General features: G+C 40.5%; 1 protein-coding gene across 4 annotated transcripts in view; it reads left to right on the forward strand.

Annotated features, from left to right (window-relative positions):
* Positions 1-18,446, forward strand: part of sptbn1 (spectrin, beta, non-erythrocytic 1) — a 289,393-nt gene that overhangs the window by 206,423 nt on the left and 64,524 nt on the right. For all 4 annotated transcript variants that reach the window (XM_072580913.1, XM_072580911.1, XM_072580912.1 and 1 more), the window contains 6 exons: positions 1,860-1,940; positions 2,049-2,164; positions 2,576-2,688; positions 3,920-4,107; positions 5,186-5,303; positions 13,774-13,932. In XM_072580913.1, the coding sequence (XP_072437014.1) occupies positions 1,860-1,940; positions 2,049-2,164; positions 2,576-2,688; positions 3,920-4,107; positions 5,186-5,303; positions 13,774-13,932 (775 nt within the window). The remainder of the gene's footprint in view (positions 1-1,859; positions 1,941-2,048; positions 2,165-2,575; positions 2,689-3,919; positions 4,108-5,185; positions 5,304-13,773; positions 13,933-18,446) is intronic.

Raw genomic sequence — 18,446 nt, forward strand, 5'->3', positions numbered from 1 at the left:
TTAGCACTGTGGTTGACTCTTAATTGCCTTCATACCACCCAACTCACTTCAATCACACCAGCAGAGACCCATACAATGCAGCTGAGTGATTTTTTTTCTTAGTTGAATCTTGAACCTGAATAACACCATTAAAATAAATTGTTTTGATGGAATGCTTCATCCAAGTCTTACTTGGATTTTCAAAACAAAACCATAATACTTTGTTTTTTCATTATGAAGGAAAATACATTTAATAGTTGTATCATGTAGTAGTGTCCACAATTGGAAATTTTCTTTTAATTAACTATTTGTGAACCCCTCTTTTTGCAGTGATTGTATTGGTACTTGGAAATAATGTGAAATTGAATACTTAACTAACTTTGGTTGAATATCTCAGTAAATTATTCCTGCAGAATACCTATGAGGTAGATCCATGTATAATCGAGGTTCCTTTGTATTCTCAATCCTTAAGTCTTGCGCACAACTGACATGTATCCATTCACTCATGTACATGCAAGTGTGCAACATTTGCTTTAAGATTGCCATTTGTGATATTAAGTGAATTAATTTTGGCATTGGTTTCCATAAAGTTTTGTAATTCTGTATAATACCAGCAAAAGTATGAATAAATTAACTCCATATTTGTGTTTTGTTTAAACTGCCCTAATTTTTCAAATACCTGTATTTTGACCTTATTTGACAACCTCCTCGTCATATCAGGTAAAAAGTTAGTTACCTCAAATAATAATGGCTCCACATTTGCTAACTGAATTTTAATGCTGGGGAAGTAATTATTTTCTAGTTACTGTATGCTAGTGTTATGGACCAGATCAGACTCCTCCTCAAAATATTTTAAGAAGGTCGCCTAGATCCCAAGTTTTTCAAGCAAAACCACAATTTATTAAAACACTATAGTTTAAATATAAATAAAAGAAATACTTAAAATATCTTAACTCTATTGGAAAACTTAACCAAATAATAGATACATTAACTGTTACAATATAGTAACATCCCATAAACACTCCCTTGTGAAAAAAGGCAAATTCAGAAAAGTAGATTTGTCCAACAGGTAACTCAGCAGCAGAGAGAAACCCCAGCTTCTAGCTGTAACCAAAAGAGGGAAAAGGTAACTTCTACCTCTTCAAGTCCCCACCAGCAACTGCTTAAAGCTAAGCCTAAAATCTAAACAAAACGGAAAACCTGCTCAGTGACAGCTGACCACATCTATTCAAGCTGCCTCCATTGTTCCAATTTAAAAAAAAAACAAGTTTCCTCTAGTGGTTTTGGTAGACTGTTCGGCACCTCTGCCTTACAACTTCTATTTAAAAACAACATTCAGAAAAAACCCTTAAAGCCACAACATTGTCACAGTTAGAATTGTAGCCAGTTTTCCTATTTTTCTGGCACAACTGTAAAGATCATGTTTACCAGAGATGAGGATTTACTTAAATGACCACAATTCGGTAACAATATTGCAAATCATAAGGAGACTCCCTCTGTAACCAAATTAGAATTCTGTCTTTGAAGAATACACAGATGATTCTGCTATAATGCGTGTTTCGTTGTGAATTTGCCATAACGTGATTGACAAATTGGGGCCTCTATTTCAAAGGTATGAACTTTTACAATGTGTATTGGCTGTAATACGATTACATCACCGACACTTTAAGCACTGTTTCTAAAGAGCGATTTTTTTTTTCCCCTAAACACGGGGTTGCACAAGTACATGACCATCCATTATAGAACCACCTGTTTCTAAAGTTTACCAAAATGACAACCATGAATCGATCTGGAATGTTAACTTTAGCTTGTTGCATTTGGTTCTCAATTTAGTTTTCAATATAGAAATAAAATCTTACACTGCCTTTTTCTCTCTGTAGCTACCCCAATGTCAATATTCACAACTTTACCACCAGCTGGAGGGATGGCATGGCATTCAATGCTGTTATACACAAGCATAGGTATGTTGGCATTGCTAGCTTCAAATAAATATTTAAATCGCATTGTTTGCATTTATTTTGCAGTATGTATGTGGTCTATATTTTCTCACTCTATTATCATTTGGTCAGGCCGGACTTGATTGATTTTGACAAGCTTAAGAAATCTAATGCTCACTACAATCTCCAGAATGCTTTCAACCTAGCAGAGCAGCACCTTGGGCTTACCAAACTGTTAGACCCTGAAGGTTAGTTTTTTTAATATTTCATTTTTAAATGTTAGCATGTTCATGTGTAATTTACTGCTTGACAGTATTTGAAGAATGTTATTTGGATTCTGTAATGTTAATTCCCCACTCATAAACAATCAGCCTTTAATTTCCCGAACTCTCCTCCACTCCATTCCTCTCACCATCTTTCCAAATTGATGTTATAGTAGGTTTAAATTGAGTTTGGATTCAAAAGTGGCTCTGAAATATTACCAATATTATTTGTTTCCTCTCCCTTGTTATCTTTAAAAAGCACATTACCATCAATGACCTTCATGGTCACTGTCATGTAATGATCCTTAAAACTGGTAGTTCCCCTTTATTTACAATTTATACAAGCTGTTTGGCCACTACTATGCAGCTAGATAATACTCACCATTTATTCACCAGATGTCAGTGTTGATCATCCTGATGAAAAGTCAATTATTACCTATGTGGTGACATACTACCACTACTTCTCAAAGATGAAGGCCCTGGCTGTGGAAGGAAAGCGCATTGGAAAGGTATTTCAAAATTTCTTGTAAACTACTGTGTATTAATTTTGAGGAGAATGCCCAGTAAGATTGAGAACAGTATGAATGTTTTTCAGTGGGGAGATATATTTATAGCAGTTGTGATAACATGTGAAATTGAATCGTATTGAAGTGTAATCATCCCATCTTAAGTATTTAAATTCCATTACCAATGGTCCAACCTTTTTTCTGCTTTGTGTCTGCAAATGTGTAGAGACCAGTTACTTGCCTTAGTTTTAGCAAGATACCACTCCAGCCAGATTTACCACTCTCTGGCTGAAAAAAATTCCTCTTCCTTTCAGTTCCAAAGGACCTCGTCTTCACTCTGAGGCTGTGCCATGGGTTCTTGTCTCTCCTCCTAGTGGACACATTTTCTCCATGTTCATTCTGTCCAGTCCTCTCAATATTCTAAGTTTCAATGAGATATCCCATCCCACGCCTTTCCAAACTCTATCAAGTACTGATGTAGAGTCCTCAACCGTTCCTCACATGACAAGCCCTTCATCCCTGGGATCATTCATGTAAACCCCTAGACCCCTAAACCTCTAAATCCCTACTAGCTAGTAGATTTGTCCTTAGCTATAGGGCCCACATACAGTCTGACCAAAGTCTTGTACAGCTTCAACAGCACATCTCTACTCTTGTATTCTAGCCCTCTTGAAATGGATACTAATATAGCATTTGCCTTCCTAACTGCCAACTGAACCTACATGCTAACCTTAAGAAAAGCCTGAACTAAGATTCCTAAGTCCCTTTACTTCAGATTTCTGAAAATTTTCCCCATTTAGAAAATAGTCTTTATTCTACCTACCAAAGTGCATAACCTCACACTTTCTCATATTGTATTCCATCTGCTACTTTTTTGCCCGCTTTCCTAGTCTGACAAGTCCTTCTGCAGCCACTCTGCTTCGTGCATACTGCCTGTCCATCCATCTATCTTTGTCAACTGCAAACTTAGCGGCATGCCCTCAGTCCATCTTCAAAGGTAACAAAGTTGCTATTTAGTCTATTGGTTGCTGAGCTTAAAATGCTTGAGTCATCTAACCTCCTTGATCGTGTTACCATCACTTAACCCATTCCAAGGCATCCATTCTAATATGATTAACACATTAAACAATCCCAGAAGTTATTTTTTTTAATTATTATTGAGTATTCTTTTTGCAAATTTGGCATTTCTTGAGTTTTGTTTACTTTAAACTTGTTCTGTTTTCACATGTGACAGGTACTTGATTATGCAATTGAAACTGAAAAAATGATAGAAAAATATGAATCATTGGCATCTGATCTGCTGGAGTGGATCGAACAGACTATCATCATCCTGAACAATCGTAAATTTGCCAATTCACTGGTTGGCGTTCAGCAGCAGCTACAAGCTTTTAACACATATCGCACTGTAGAAAAACCATCAAAGTAAGATTATTAAATAGTTACTAACTTGCTACTTAAACTAGCTTCATCAGTCACTTGGGAAAACATAAATAAGAGCTGAACATTTCTCATAGCTATCTGACTCAGTATAGTTAACATTACATTTGTGTCATAGCGCACAAATAGTGGTAAACTACATTAAAATTTCAATAAGAAAAGCTTAGAGGGGTGATGATGGTGAGGTAAGCTCTTCAGAATGATTTAATTTTTTTTAAGTTTATGGAGATGGGTGACACTGAGACTTGATTTTTTACTTTAATTGGTTTGTGAAGATACTGGAAGCATGTTTCCTGCAGGTGATTGCTATCATCAGTGGAGAATTTCAAAATTTTATCAAGCAACAATTAAAAAATGAAATTTTAGGTCTAAGTCAGGTTAGTATTTCATTGGGAAATGATGATGTTTCCATTTTGCTGTTGTGCTTTTCACTACCACAAGGGGCTGAGAGGTACATAGAATGGCATTCCTACTGATAATATGTGCTGTAGTTATAGTTTGTTGATGATAGAAGGGAATGAATATTAAGTCAGCGGAAGGGCTGGCATTCAAGCAGACTGTTCTGTTACTGAATATTGTCAAACTTCTTGAAAACTCTTGTGACTGAGCATCATGTGTTTTGAGTGGTCAGGACATACTCTCTAACAAAAACATAAATTGCTGGAGAAATTCAGCAGGTCTGGCAGCATCTGTGGAGAGAAAGCAGAGTTAATGTTTTGAGTCCAGTGACCTTTCTTCAGAACAAATGTTACATGCTGCTATTCTATCAAAGCTGAATATTATTTGATCGAGAGCAGGCTTTTCACAGTACAAACAGGCAATTCTGATTTTTCAAAGCTCAATTTGCCAAAGCTCCTCTTCCTTGCTGTTATCAGGAAGAATGTAAGTTCATTTCATATATGCCAAGTGTAATTTTCTAGAACTTCCAATTAATTCTATCACAACTAAACTTGTGCATCACCCGTTGAGTTTTGCAACAGAAACATGAAAAGAATACAATTTGCATTATTCTTGTGTAATATCTAAAATAACTTATCTGCTATTTTGTTTCCTTCTGATATAGGTTTACAGAGAAAGGAAATCTAGAAGTATTGCTTTTCACTATTCAAAGCAAAATGAGGGCAAACAATCAGAAAGTATATATGCCAAGAGAAGGCAAACTCATCTCTGATATCAACAAGGTAATTACCAAAATTTCATTTTCTTCTGGAAGGAAATATATTTAACCTTGTCAGAAGCCTGTTGTAGTTTGTACAGGCAGCTACATCCTTGGAGTCGAACTAACATTTATTGCACCCTGGTTTCTGGGTTTTGCCCAAGACAAGAATTCAGCTGAGCACATAAACTTCAAATCATAGAGTAGAACTGCGCAAAGATAAGTAATTTAGCCATCAAGCCTGCATGGCTTTTTCAGAGAGCAATCTATTTAGTTCCACTTTCAACTCTTCTGATACATTTAAGCAACGTTCTCTCCTTTGCATGTTTATCGTAAGTTCTTTTGAAAACTGTTGTTGAATCTGAACGCTTCATGAAACACACAATGCGTTCCAGTCCCAATTGCTTGTTTGAAAAGTTTTTCATTATGTTGATTCTGGTTCTTTTAGAAAATACTGGAAAGGTCTATGTCCTTTCAGCCTTGGAAACAGATTTTCTTTAGCTTGCATAGTTTTAAACACCTTTACCAAATCTCTTTTTGACACCACTGTTCTAAGAAAAACAAGTCCAGTATGTCCAGAGTATTTACGTAGCTAATCTCTCATCTTTGGAACAATTCCAGTAAACCACACTGCATCCTTTCCTAAACCTTCACATCCTTCCTCAAGTATAAAATCACATGACTATAGTCCAACAAATTTATTTGAAACAGCAAGCTTTCGGATCCCTGGCTCCTTCCTCAGGCAGCTAGTGAGAGAGAATGTATCGGACACAGAATTTATAAGTTAATGATCAAAGGGTCATACAATGCATGCAACAATATTGAACAAACCTAGATGGCTATTAATTCTTTAATCCGTTTGAATGGGGGTGCAAGCTTTGATTGATTGATATGTAAATCCCAGCGTTTCTTTTAAGTCACTGCCCTAAGATAACTTCAAGTTTTGTCTGAATAAAGGTGACACCTCTGATCAGACAATGAATGTTAGGTGTGAGGCCATGTTTCCAGTCTGTTTGTATCTGTCAGACCTCCATTTTAATTGATTAAAGATTTAATAGCCATCTAGGTTTGTTTAGTACATTCTCATAAATTGAATGATCCTTTGACCTATTACTTCGAATAAATCGGACACAGAATATGTCAGTACAAGATCAAAGGGTCATACAATTTATGCACCTTTATTCTGATAAATCCTGAGTTATCTTGGGGCAGTGACTTTGAAGAAATTCTGAGATTTACATATTAATCAATCAAAACCTGCACCCCATTCTTTCAGATTAAAAACTTAATAGCCATCAGGTTTGTCCATTACATTTGCAGAAGTTATATAATCCTTTGATCTTTATTTATTGTGTCCAATGCATTCTGTCTCACTAGCTGCCTGAAGAAAGCTTGTTGGACTAAGACGTGGTGTTGTGTGATTTTTGACTTTGTCCACCCTAGTCCAATACCGGCACGTCCACATCGTTCCTAAAATATAGCTGTGGAGAACTGAACTCAACACTACGGCTAAGACAGAACTAGTGTTATCATAAACTTCTGGCTTTTTCACTCTATTCCTCAATTTATAAAGCCTAGGATTCCCATGATCTGCTTTCTTAAACTGTCACATTAGCTTTAAAAATTTGTGCATGAGCACCTGAGGTGCCTCTCTTCTGACACCATCTTTGAAATTGAACCATTTAACATGTATTGCTTCATCCCATTTCCAAATGATATCCTGTGATGGGAAGTATCCAGTAAGGGCAAAATTTAGATGAACATAAGGAAAGATCAGGAATAGATGGTAAATAAATGGTTAATCCATGACCGGGGTGGTACAGCATTGGAGAGTAGCATTTCTTCTAATATTTGTGATTTTTTTTTCCAAATAATGGCTGTGTTATATTGTCATATGTGTTGTCTCTCGTCCCAGTGCATTTTTATTTCCCACCACTCCCTTAAGATGCTGTTAAAGCCATGAGCTATCTCAGTACAGAGGAGCCTCAATTATCCGAATGTTGATTATCCGAATTTTGGATTATCTTCACAAGATCGCAAGGTCCCAATGTTTGGCTAAACTGTGTTATCCAGCATTTGATTATCTGAACAAAATACTCCCTGCCCATGTCGATCAGATAATTGAAGTTCCTTTGTACTATCAGATCCTGGGTCTCAATGTCATAAGACATAGAAGCAGAAATAGGACGTTTGGCTCATTGAGATTGCTCTGCCATTCAGTGAGATCATGGCTGATCTAATAACCCTCAACTTCACTTTCCTGGTTTTTTTTCCCAAACCCGAGACTCCTTTACTGATGAAAGATTTTTCTGTGTCAGCCATGAATATACAGCCCAACCTCTACAGTAACCATCTATAGTTAGGAATTCCACAGATTCACTATCCTCTGCAAGAAGAATTTCCTCCTCATCCCTATCTTAAATGGTCAACCCCTTGCTCAGAGATTATGTCCCTGGTCCAAGTATCTCCCAAAAGGGGAATTAACCTTTCTGCATCTACCCTTTCAAATCCCCCGAGAACCCTTTTGTTTCAGTAAAGTCACCTCACATTCTTCAAAGCTCCAATGAGTACAGATCCAATCTACTCAACCTCTCTTCATAAGCAAATCTCTCCATACTTGGGACCTTTCTAATTTCTGGGGAAGGTATGACCTGTACAAGCCTGACAGTTGCACCGGAACCAGAACCAAGTCAACATCCTTGATTCTTGGTTTGCTAGTGCTGTTACTGGGGGTTTCTGGCAGTGGTCTGAGATACAAGTGAAGTACAATAGGAGGTTATGCACAGATAAATATAGAAGAAAAATCAAGTCAGTCTAAAAGACAGTGCAAATACAATCCAATTAAGGCAGAAGGATGGCATTTATTTTAATGCAAAGAGTCTTGCGAGTGAGGCAGATGAGTTGAGGGTGTTGACTAACAGATATGTAGGCACACTTCACGTGTAAAATAAATAGGGTGATAATAGTAGGGGATTTAAACTTCCTCAATATTAACTTGAATAGACAAAGTGTGAAAGGCTTAGAGGAGGACAGAATTCTTAACATGTGTTCAGGAGAGCTTCTTAAGCCAGCATTTAAGAGGAGGTGGTGGAAGTGGGTATAATAGCAATGTTTAAGAGGCATTTTGACAGATTTATGAATAGGCAGGGAATAGTGGGATTTGGGCCTCTTGCTGAGATATTTGTATCATCGATAGTTACAGGTGAGGTGCCGGAAGACTGGAGGTTGGCAAACGTGCCACTGTTTAAGAAGGGCGGTAAAGACAAGCCAGGGAACTACAGACCAGTGAGCCTGACCTCAGTGCTGGGCAGGTTGTTGGAGGAAATCCTGAGGGACAGGATGGACATGTATTTGGAAAGGCAAGGACTGATTAGGGATAGTCAACATGGCTTTGTGCGTGGGAAATCATGTCTCACAAACTTGATTGAATTTTTTGAAGAAATAATAAAGAGGATTGATGAGGGCAGAGCGGTAGGTATGATCTATATGAACTTCAATAAAGCGTTCGACAAGGTTCCCCATGGGAGACTGATTCGCAAGGTTAGATTTCATGAAATACAGGGAGAACTAGCCATTTGGATACGGAACTGGCTCAAAGGTAGAAGACAGAGGGTGGTGGCGGAGGGTTGTTTTTTATACTGGAGGCCTGTGACCAATGGAGTGCCACAAGGATCGGTGCTGGGCCCTCTACTTTTTGTCATGTATATAAATGATTTGGATGCGAGCATAAGAGGTACAGTTAGTAAGTTTGCAGATGACACAAAAATTGGAGGTGTAGTGGACAGCGAAGAGGGTTACCTCAGATTACAACAGGATCTAGACGAGATGGGCTAATGGGCTGAGAAATGGCAGATGGAGTTTAATTCAGATAAATGTGAGGTGCTGCATTTTGGGAAAGCAAATCTTAGCAGGACGTATACACTTAATGGTAAGGTCCGAGGGAGTGTTGCTGAACAAAGAGACCTTGGAGTGCAGGTTCATAACTCCTTGAAAGTGGAGTCGCAGGTAGATAGGATAGTGAAGAAGGTGTTTGGTATGCTTTCCTTTATTGGTCAGAGTATTGAGTACAGGAGTTTGGAGGTCATGTTGCTGCTGTTCAGGACATTGGTTAGGCCACTATTGGAATATTGTGTGCAATTCTGATCTCCTTCCTATTGGAAAGATATTGTGAAACTTGAAAGGGTTCAGAAAAGATTTACAAGGATGTTGCCAGGGTTGGAGGATCTGAGCTACAGTGAGAGGCTGAATAGGCTGGGGCTGTTTTCCCTGGAGCGTTGGAGGCTGAGGGATGACCTTATAGAGTTTTACAAAAGTATGAGGGGCATGGATAGAATATATAGGCAAAGTCTTTTCCCTGGGGTGGAGGAGTTCACAACGAGAGGGCACAAGTTTAGGGTGAGAGGCGAAAGATATAAAAGAGACCTCCAGGGCAACTTTTTCACTCTGTGGTGGAGGCTGGTACAATTGCAACATTTAAGAGGCATTTGGATGAGTATATGAATAGGAAGGGTTTGGAGGAATATGGGCCGGGTGGTGGCAGGGGGAACAAGATTGGGTTGGGATATCTAGTCGACATGGACGGGTGGGACCGAAGGGTCTGTTGCCATATTGTACATCTCTATGACTGTATCGAGGCAAAAGTTTTTTTGTTTAGAAAGGCATCATGTTTCAGTGTAGTTTTGGTGCGCTGAAGGGCCTGTTCCAGTTTGTTACTGTTTTTTGTTCTTTAGCAAAAGAAAATCCTCCAAGAGAGCTGGACATAGGTTTGGAGGACGAAGCCGGGCAAGTGGTAAATGTGGTTGTGGGTGAAGAAATTACTTCTAGAATAGTATTAGGGGAGAGTGAATAACCAGGGAAAGAGTAGGGCCCATCAGGGGCCAAAGTGGCATCTGTATTTAGAAGAAGAAAACATAGCTAAGGTTTTAACTGAGTACATTGTATCTATTATCGTGGTAACAAAGGACATTGTAGATATAGAAATCAGGGGTACAAACTGTGATGTATTTAAATGAGTTATCACTACGAGCGCAAGATGTTAGCAATCTGAGTGGGCTGGAATGCAGTTAAATTCCCAAGTCCAGATGAGATCTCTCCCAGGCTGCATGGGAGTTGAGGAAGCAGATTTCAGGGCCTCTGCCATTCGTTTTCAAATCCTCTCTGACCGTTGGAGTGGATACCAGATGGCCGGAGTACAGATAACATGATGCCATATTCAAGAAGGATTTTAAAATCACTGGCATGTAGTTTCCTGGTTTATCCCTAACAGCTGTAGTATGGAAGTTTTTGAAAAATGTTTTGAGGGACAGAATTATTCTCCACTTGGAGAGGTAAGAACTAATCAAGGATAGTCAGCCTGGCTTTGTAAGGGGGAAACGAAATCCAACAAATTTGAAAGATTTAAGGAGGTGACTAAGTGTGTTAATGAAGTTGGTGCATCTAATGTAGCTTATATGTACTTCATTAATCCTTTTGACAAAGTTTTGCACGGCAGACTGATTGTGAAGCTAAGACCCCAAGGGACCCAGGGTAAACTAGATCCAAGATTGATCTGGTGGCAGGAAGCGGAGGCTGTTGGTTGAAGGGATTTTTTGTGACTGGAAGCTTGTATCCATTGCTGCACCACAGGGTTCTGTGCTGGGTCCCTTGCATTTTGTAATGTACTTTAATGATCAAGACATAAGTATAAGAATTTAATTAATAAGTTCACAGATGACACAAAAATCGGTAGAGTGCAAGGGGGAAAGTTTAGACTACAGGGCGATTATAGTTGGGTTGGGCAGAATAATGGCAAATTGCATTTAATCCTGAAAAGTAAGAGGTGATGCATTTTGGGAGGACTAACAAGATGAGGGAGTACATGTTCAATAGTATGACCAGAGGAAGTACAGAGGATCAGATGGACCTTGAGATGAATAACCATAGATCCTTAAAGGCAGGAGGACAGGTAGATAAGGTGGTTAAAAAAAGCTTATGGGATATTTACCTTTATTCGTCAAGGCATTGAACACAAGAACAAGGTGGTTATGATGGGGACTTGTATATAACATCAATTAGACAACAGTTAGAGTACTGTGCAGTTCTGATCGCCACAAGATATAGGAAAAACGTGATTGCATTAGAGAAGGTACAGAAGAGAAACGGTATGTTGCCTGGGCTGGACCAATTCAGCTATGATAGTTTGGGGTTATTTTCCTTGGAACAGGGAAGGCTGAGGGGGAATTCTGATTGAGGTATACAAAATTCAGATAAGCCTTGGCATGGTAGATAGGGAGAAAATTGTTCCATAATAGAGGAGTTAATAACTGGGGATGGGAATGTTGGGGGGTTGCAGTTTTAAGGTAAAGAACAGGAGATTAAGGATCGAGGGGGGGAAAAAAAGAAAATTCACCCCGAGGTTGTGGATATCTGGAACTCTTTGCCTAAAGGTATAGTTGAAGCAGAAATCCTCAAGACAATTTGAGGACTGTTCAGCTGAACATTTGAAATGCCAAAGCATACAAGGATAGGGGCCAAATGCTGGAAAATAGGACTAGAAAATATGGATGTATGCTGACTGGCATGGACACAATGGATTGAAGGGCCTCTTTCCATGATATAAAAGCTCTGATTTCACTAGTCCCAGGGTCACCCTCAGTACTGAATAATTATTATGTCTGGTGCAATCTGGCTGAATATACATGAACAGGAGTAGGCCATTCAGGATCTGAGTCATTCTGTCATTCAGTTAAATCTGTACCTCACCGTCATTTACCTACCATATTGCTTGATAACCTGTTACCGAACATACCTCTGAAAATCGAAAATATGTTGACTCAACATCCATAATCTTTTCTAGGGAGAGTGTTCTTTATTTCTAATAAACATGGGTGCAAAAGTAATCTTTAATCTCTTTCACAAAAGCCCTTCCTTCTCACTATGTGCAACCACAGAAGATCTTCAACGAAAGAAGACTTGTGCGAAATGTTTCAATATGCATCACATTTTCCCTTTGGAGATTGATTAACTTGCCCAAGCCACCACCATCACCAAAACCCTGCCTTCCTATAAAAAATGCCTACATTCCAGCTCAACCGAGTAGTGCATCTGCTGATCAAATATAAATATAGGATGACAGTTCTTGCTTTAACTGTAATGCTATGGTTTCCTATTTTTGATTGAAATAAGAGATATCAAAATAACACAATATATATTAGAGTCATAGAGATGTACAGCACGGAAATAGACCCTTCGGTCCAACTCATCCATGCCGACCAGATATCCCACCCAATCTAGTCCCATCTGCCAGCACCCGGCCCATATCCTTCCAAACCCTTCCTATTCATATACCCATTCAGATGCCTTTTAAACGTTGCAGTTGTACTAGCCTCCACTACTTCCTCTGGCAGCTCATTCCATACACGTACCACTCTCTGCGTGAAAAAGTTGCCCCTTAGGTCTCTTTTATATCTTTCGCCTCTCACCCTAAACTTATGCCCTCTACTTTCGGACTACCCCACTCGAGTGAAGAGACTTTGTCTATTTATCCTATCCATGCCCCTAGTGATCTTATAAACCTCTATAAGGTCAGCCCTCAGCTTCTGACACTCCAGGGAAAACAGCCCCAGTCTATTCAACCTCTCCCTATAGCTGAAATCCCCCAACCCTGGCAACATCCTTGTAAATCTTTTCTGAACCCTTTCAAGTTTCACAACATCCTTCTGATAGGAAGGAGACCAGAATTGCACACAATATTACAACAGTGGCCTAACCAATGTCCTGTACAGCCGCAGCATGACCTCCCAACTCCTGTACTCAATACACTGACCAATAAAAGAATGTATACCAAATGTCTTCTTCACTATCCTATCTAACTGCAACTGTACTTTGAAGGAGCTATGAACCTGCACTCCAGGGTCTCTTTGTTCAGCAACATTCCCTAGGACCTTACCTTTAAGTGTATAAGTCCTGCTAAGATTTGCTTTCCCCAAAATGCAGCTTCTCGCATTTATCTAAATTAAGCTCCATTTTACAAGAGTTGACAGCAAAGGTTTCGTTTGTGTATTTGAATTCCTTCATTAAGAATTTTACTTTGATGTTTTCACATCTTTTAAATTGCTTGGAGTCTGTAGTTGATTGTTATCCCACAGAGATCTGAAAGTTTGGCCTTTTTTTCTTTACCCAAAAAGATTTCAAGATTCTTACGTTTTACAGAGGACCATTAGTGTTTGCAAATCTTTATGGAGCTTTGGTGGCAATTTAACCATGTTTTTGTCCTTCATTTTGGGATCAGTTTATGAGCTTCTTATGGCACCTGTGTATTGCTGCTCAGTCTGTCTCCATATGACTGGGTCACAAATAACAAAACTTGTATTTTTTTCCATCTTCAGCCACTTTCATCTATTATAGGTAATCCTAATTTTACCAGGAACATTAGCTATTATTCATTTCATTTTTAATGCAGTTCAGTGAGTAATTAATTAATTAAAGGTTGTCATTACTGAATACCAATCTTACAGGCCTGGGAAAGACTGGAAAAAGCTGAACATGAACGAGAACTGGCATTAAGGACTGAGTTGATCAGACAAGAAAAGCTGGAACAACTTGCACGTCGATTTGATCGTAAAGCTGCTATGAGGGAAACCTGGCTAAGTGAAAACCAGCGCCTTGTTTCTCAGGTGATGTTTCATCTGATTTCAATATACAGCAAAAATAATATAGTTTTAAATCAATTCATTTAATCAAGGTTTTAGAATGCTTTTATAACTCAGAATTTGAAAGAGTGAAGGTGAAGGCTGATGCTACCGTTCTTATTCATTTAATGTTTCATAAACAGCTGGTTGAACTTGAGATAATCCAGGTACAAAGAGCTCACTTATTATATTAAAATAAAAATCATTATCTATGTTTAATAAAAGTCAAATACAACTGGTAATATATTATCATTGATAATGTTCAAGTAGGAATAAATAGCACAATCAACGATCATAAAATTAACAATTTCAGGTGCTTCTTGCAGCTCCAGAAGTCTTTTCACTGTCCAGGTTCAGAGCATAACATAAAACAACTTTTCCAGTTCATCTCATCAGTTATATGGTGGTACACAAAAATAAGGAGACCGATGATCATGGATTTATTTTTCAGTACCTCTCTTCCAGAACTTATGCACTACTTTAAAGTCATTGGCAATCATTCCCTAATAATTATCGTCCACCTCAGAAATTCCCTGTCACTGATCATGCTTTCAAAGGGTTCTGGTGTGGCTGATGAGCCTGATCCTAGAAAACATATCCCTGACCACACATTTGGTAAGTGTTTCTGGGCAGTGGAACTGGACTCTGGCCTTAATTATGAGCATTCCTTTCTCCGGTTCCTTCTCCATACTTTCTTTTGCCAAAGGGTGTTCTCAAAGAATTGTATCCCTTCATATAGGAGATTCCTCCAAGTCAGTTTCTTCTGGACAAGAGTCTCCCATGCTTTGATATTTGTTACATTTCTTGAGGTAAGCCTTCAGAGACTGTTTGAAATGCTTCCCTGGTCCTCTTTCATTTGAGTGCCTTCCTTGAGCTAGGCAAAGAGGATTTGCCTAGGTAGTCAAAATTCAGGCATGCTCAGCATGTGGCTGACCCAATGGAAGTTGGTTTTAGATAATCATATTCTCATTGCTGGTGGTGTTGACTCCTTCAAGGGTGCTAATATAAAGAATCTGTCTCAAACCGCTTTGGTGGTACTTCTCCCAGGCCTTGAGGTGGCATCTATACATAGTTCCAAGTTTCAGAGCCATATAAAAGAGTCATAAAGGCAGTTGCCTTAAAAACAAGAGTCTTGGTATCTGTACAAATGTTTTGGTTGTCAAAGGGTCTCATCCGTAAAAATTCTAAGGTGGTGCTTGTGGATTGGACCTTCATGTCAAAATCAGCAGTAGATGAGAGGTGGAACCCCAGATAGGGAAAATGTTCCACGTTTGGAGGATTTTTCTGTTGATCTAAATGGTGGGATTGACCAGAACCTACCCTGGTAAAGGACTTGAGTCGTCTTCAGATTGAGGCTGAGGCCAATTCTTTGGTATACTTCTGCAAAGTTGATAGCGAGGCTTGAAGATTCTCTTCCACAAAAGTATAGATGACATTGTCATTTGAATACTGAAGTTTCGCAAGCAAGTTTGGTGTTCTTTTTTCCTTTGGACTTCAACCTATTGAGGTAGAAAACCTTTCCGTCTCTTTTAGACAATATCCAAATCACTGGAATGCTTATTCTTGACCAGATAAAGGATGGTGGCGATGAAGATGGAAAAAAGAGTGGGGCAATAACAAATGCCTGCTTGACCTCAAAGGATTCTGTCATAATACTGTCAGAGAGGGCTGTCACCAACCTCTTGTTCTAGAAGAGATGGAGAATGTTGATGAATTTCTGTGGACAACCAGCCTTTGGCATGGTCTTCCATAACACTTCCCAATCGACTAACTCAAAAACCTTGATCAGATAAATGAAGGCCTTGTGTATTTCCACAGTTTATATGGACTGACTCCCTAACAGATTTCTTCAGAGAATGGAGAAGGTGCCCAGTGAGGATTCGGGAAATGATTTTCCCAGCGATGGAGAGTAGGCAGAACTCTCAGTAATGGCAGGTGAATCGACGTTTCGGGCATGAGCCCTTCTTCAGGAATGAGGAAAGTGTGCCAAGCAGGCTAAGATAAAAGGTAGGGAGAAGGGACTTGGGGAGGGGCGTTGGAAATGCGATAGGTGGAAGGAGGTTAAGGTGAGGGTGATAGGCCAGAGTGGGGGTGGGGGCGGAGAGGTCAGGAAGAAGATTGCAGGTTAGGAAGGTGGTGCTGAGTTTGAGGGTTGGGACTGAGACAAGGTGGGGGGAGGGGAAATGAGGAAACTGGAGAAATCTGAGTTCATCCCTTGTGGTTGGAGGGTTCCTAGGCGGAAGATGAGGCGTTCTTCCTCCAGCCATTATGTTGCTATGGTTTGACGATGGAGGAATCCAAGGACCTGCATGTCCTTGGTGGAGTGGGAGGGGGAGTTGAAGTGTTGAGCCACTGGGTGGTTGGGTTGGTTGGTGCGGGTGTCCCAGATGTGTTCTCTGAAACGTTCCGCAAGTTGGCGGCCTGTCTCCCCAATATAGAGGAGGCCACATCGGGTGCAGCGGATGCAGTAAATGATGTGTGTGGAGGTGCAGGTTAATTTGTGGCGGATATGGAAGGATCCCTTGGGGCCTTGGAGAGAAGTAAGGGGGGAGGTGTGGGCGCAAGTTTTGCATTTCTTGCGGTTGCAGGGGAAGGTGCCGGGAGTGGAGGTTGGGTTGGTGGGGGCTCCTCCGCCCTTCAGCCCCGCCCCTCCAATCGCCACCAGGACAGAACCCTACTGGTCCTCACCTACCACACCACCAGCCTCCATATACATTGTATCATCCGTCGTCATTTCCGCCACCTCCAAACGACCCCACCACCAGGGATATATTTCCCTCCCCTCCCCTATCAGCGTTCCGAAAAGACCACTCCCTCTGTGACTCCCTCGTCAGGTCCACACCCCCCCCCACCAACCAACCTCCACTCCTGGCACCTTCCCCTGCAACCGCAAGAAATGCAAAACTTGCGGCCACACCTCCCCCCTTACTTCCCTCCCAGGCCCCAAGGGATCCTTCCATATCCGCCACAAATTAACCTGCACCTCCACACACACCATTTACAGCATCCGCTGCACCCGATGTGGCCTCCTCTATATTGGGGAGACAGGCCGCCTACTTGTGGAACGTTTCAGAGAACACATCTGGGACACCGGGATCAACCAAACCAACCACCCTGTGGCTCAACACTTCAACTCTCCCCTCCCACTCCACCAAAGACATGCAGGTGTTTGAATTCCTCCATCGCCAAACCATAGCAACATGATGGCTGGAGGAAGAGCATCTCATCTTTTGCCTAAGAACCCTCCAACCACAAGGGATGAACTCAGATTTCTCCAGTTTCCTAATTTCCCCTCCCCCCACCTTGTCTCAGTCCCAACCCTCAAACTCAGCGCCGCCTTCCTAACCTGCAATTTTCTTTCTGACCTCTCCGCCCCCTTCCCCACTCCGGCCTATCACCCTCACCTTAACCTCCTTCCACCTATCGCATTTCCAACGACCCTCCTCCCTACCTTTTATCTTAGCCTGCTTGGCACATTTTCCTCATTCCTGAAGAAAGGCTCATGCCCGAAATATCGACTCTCCTGCTCCTTGGATGCTGCCTGACCAGCTGCGCTTTTCCAGCAACTCATTTTCAGCTCTGATCTTCAGCATCTGCAGTCCTCACTTTCTCCTAGAAGAACTCTCAGTAATACTCAAAGTTGATTTGACTCCTTCCTTGAAGATGGTGGCGATAGCAGCATTCCTGAGATCAGAGATTTCTTCATTGTCCCAGATTTTCATTAACAGTTGAAGGAGATGACAGGTAAATTCTGCACCTCCAAGTTTGAAAATTACCTCTGGAATCCTATCCCATTTGTGCAGCTTTTCCAATCTTCATATGTAACTTCAACCTCTGCCATGTTAGATGATGTTCCAAGATCATCTTTGGTGGAGAGTTGGAGGATTTCCTCAAAGATGTCCTCTTCTACAATTTTTCTGCAATGTAGGAGTTATAGAGTCATAGAGACGTACAGCATGGAAACAGACCCTTCGGTCCAACCTGTCCATGCCGACCAGATATCCCAACCCAATCTAGTCCCACCTACATGTTTTCTCCATTGAAGGCTGATGGTCTCTATATCTTTTAAAAGGTTCTTTCCTGCTGTGCACCAGTTTAAGGCCAAGGGTATTGGATCCATATATTGCCTTGGTAGCACTGAAGAAGTCCCACATGTCATGCTTGTTGGTAAGGAATTGCAGCTCCTTAGGTTTCTGAAGCCACCATTGGTTCTTGATTTTCCTAGTTGTTCTTTGTAAATCTGCCTTGCTGATGATGTCATCTTACAAGGTGTCGAGAGCTTTCCTCAATGTCAATGATCGTGGATGATGGAGTCATTCTCTTCAAAGCTGTCTTCGCGTGTTCTGCTCTTGTAACCAATGGTTTTTTTTTTACAGCATGAGATGATGGCTGTCTTAAGCTCTTTAGAGATTTCCTTCACTCCTCTCCCTCAAAATAAGCACTTTGGAAATTTTGATGAAGTCATTGTTGGAACTAATGTTATAGTCCCACAAGCCGTA

This window comes from Chiloscyllium punctatum, chromosome 11, assembly GCF_047496795.1.
Source record: "Chiloscyllium punctatum isolate Juve2018m chromosome 11, sChiPun1.3, whole genome shotgun sequence".
Lineage (NCBI taxonomy): Eukaryota > Metazoa > Chordata > Chondrichthyes > Orectolobiformes > Hemiscylliidae > Chiloscyllium > Chiloscyllium punctatum.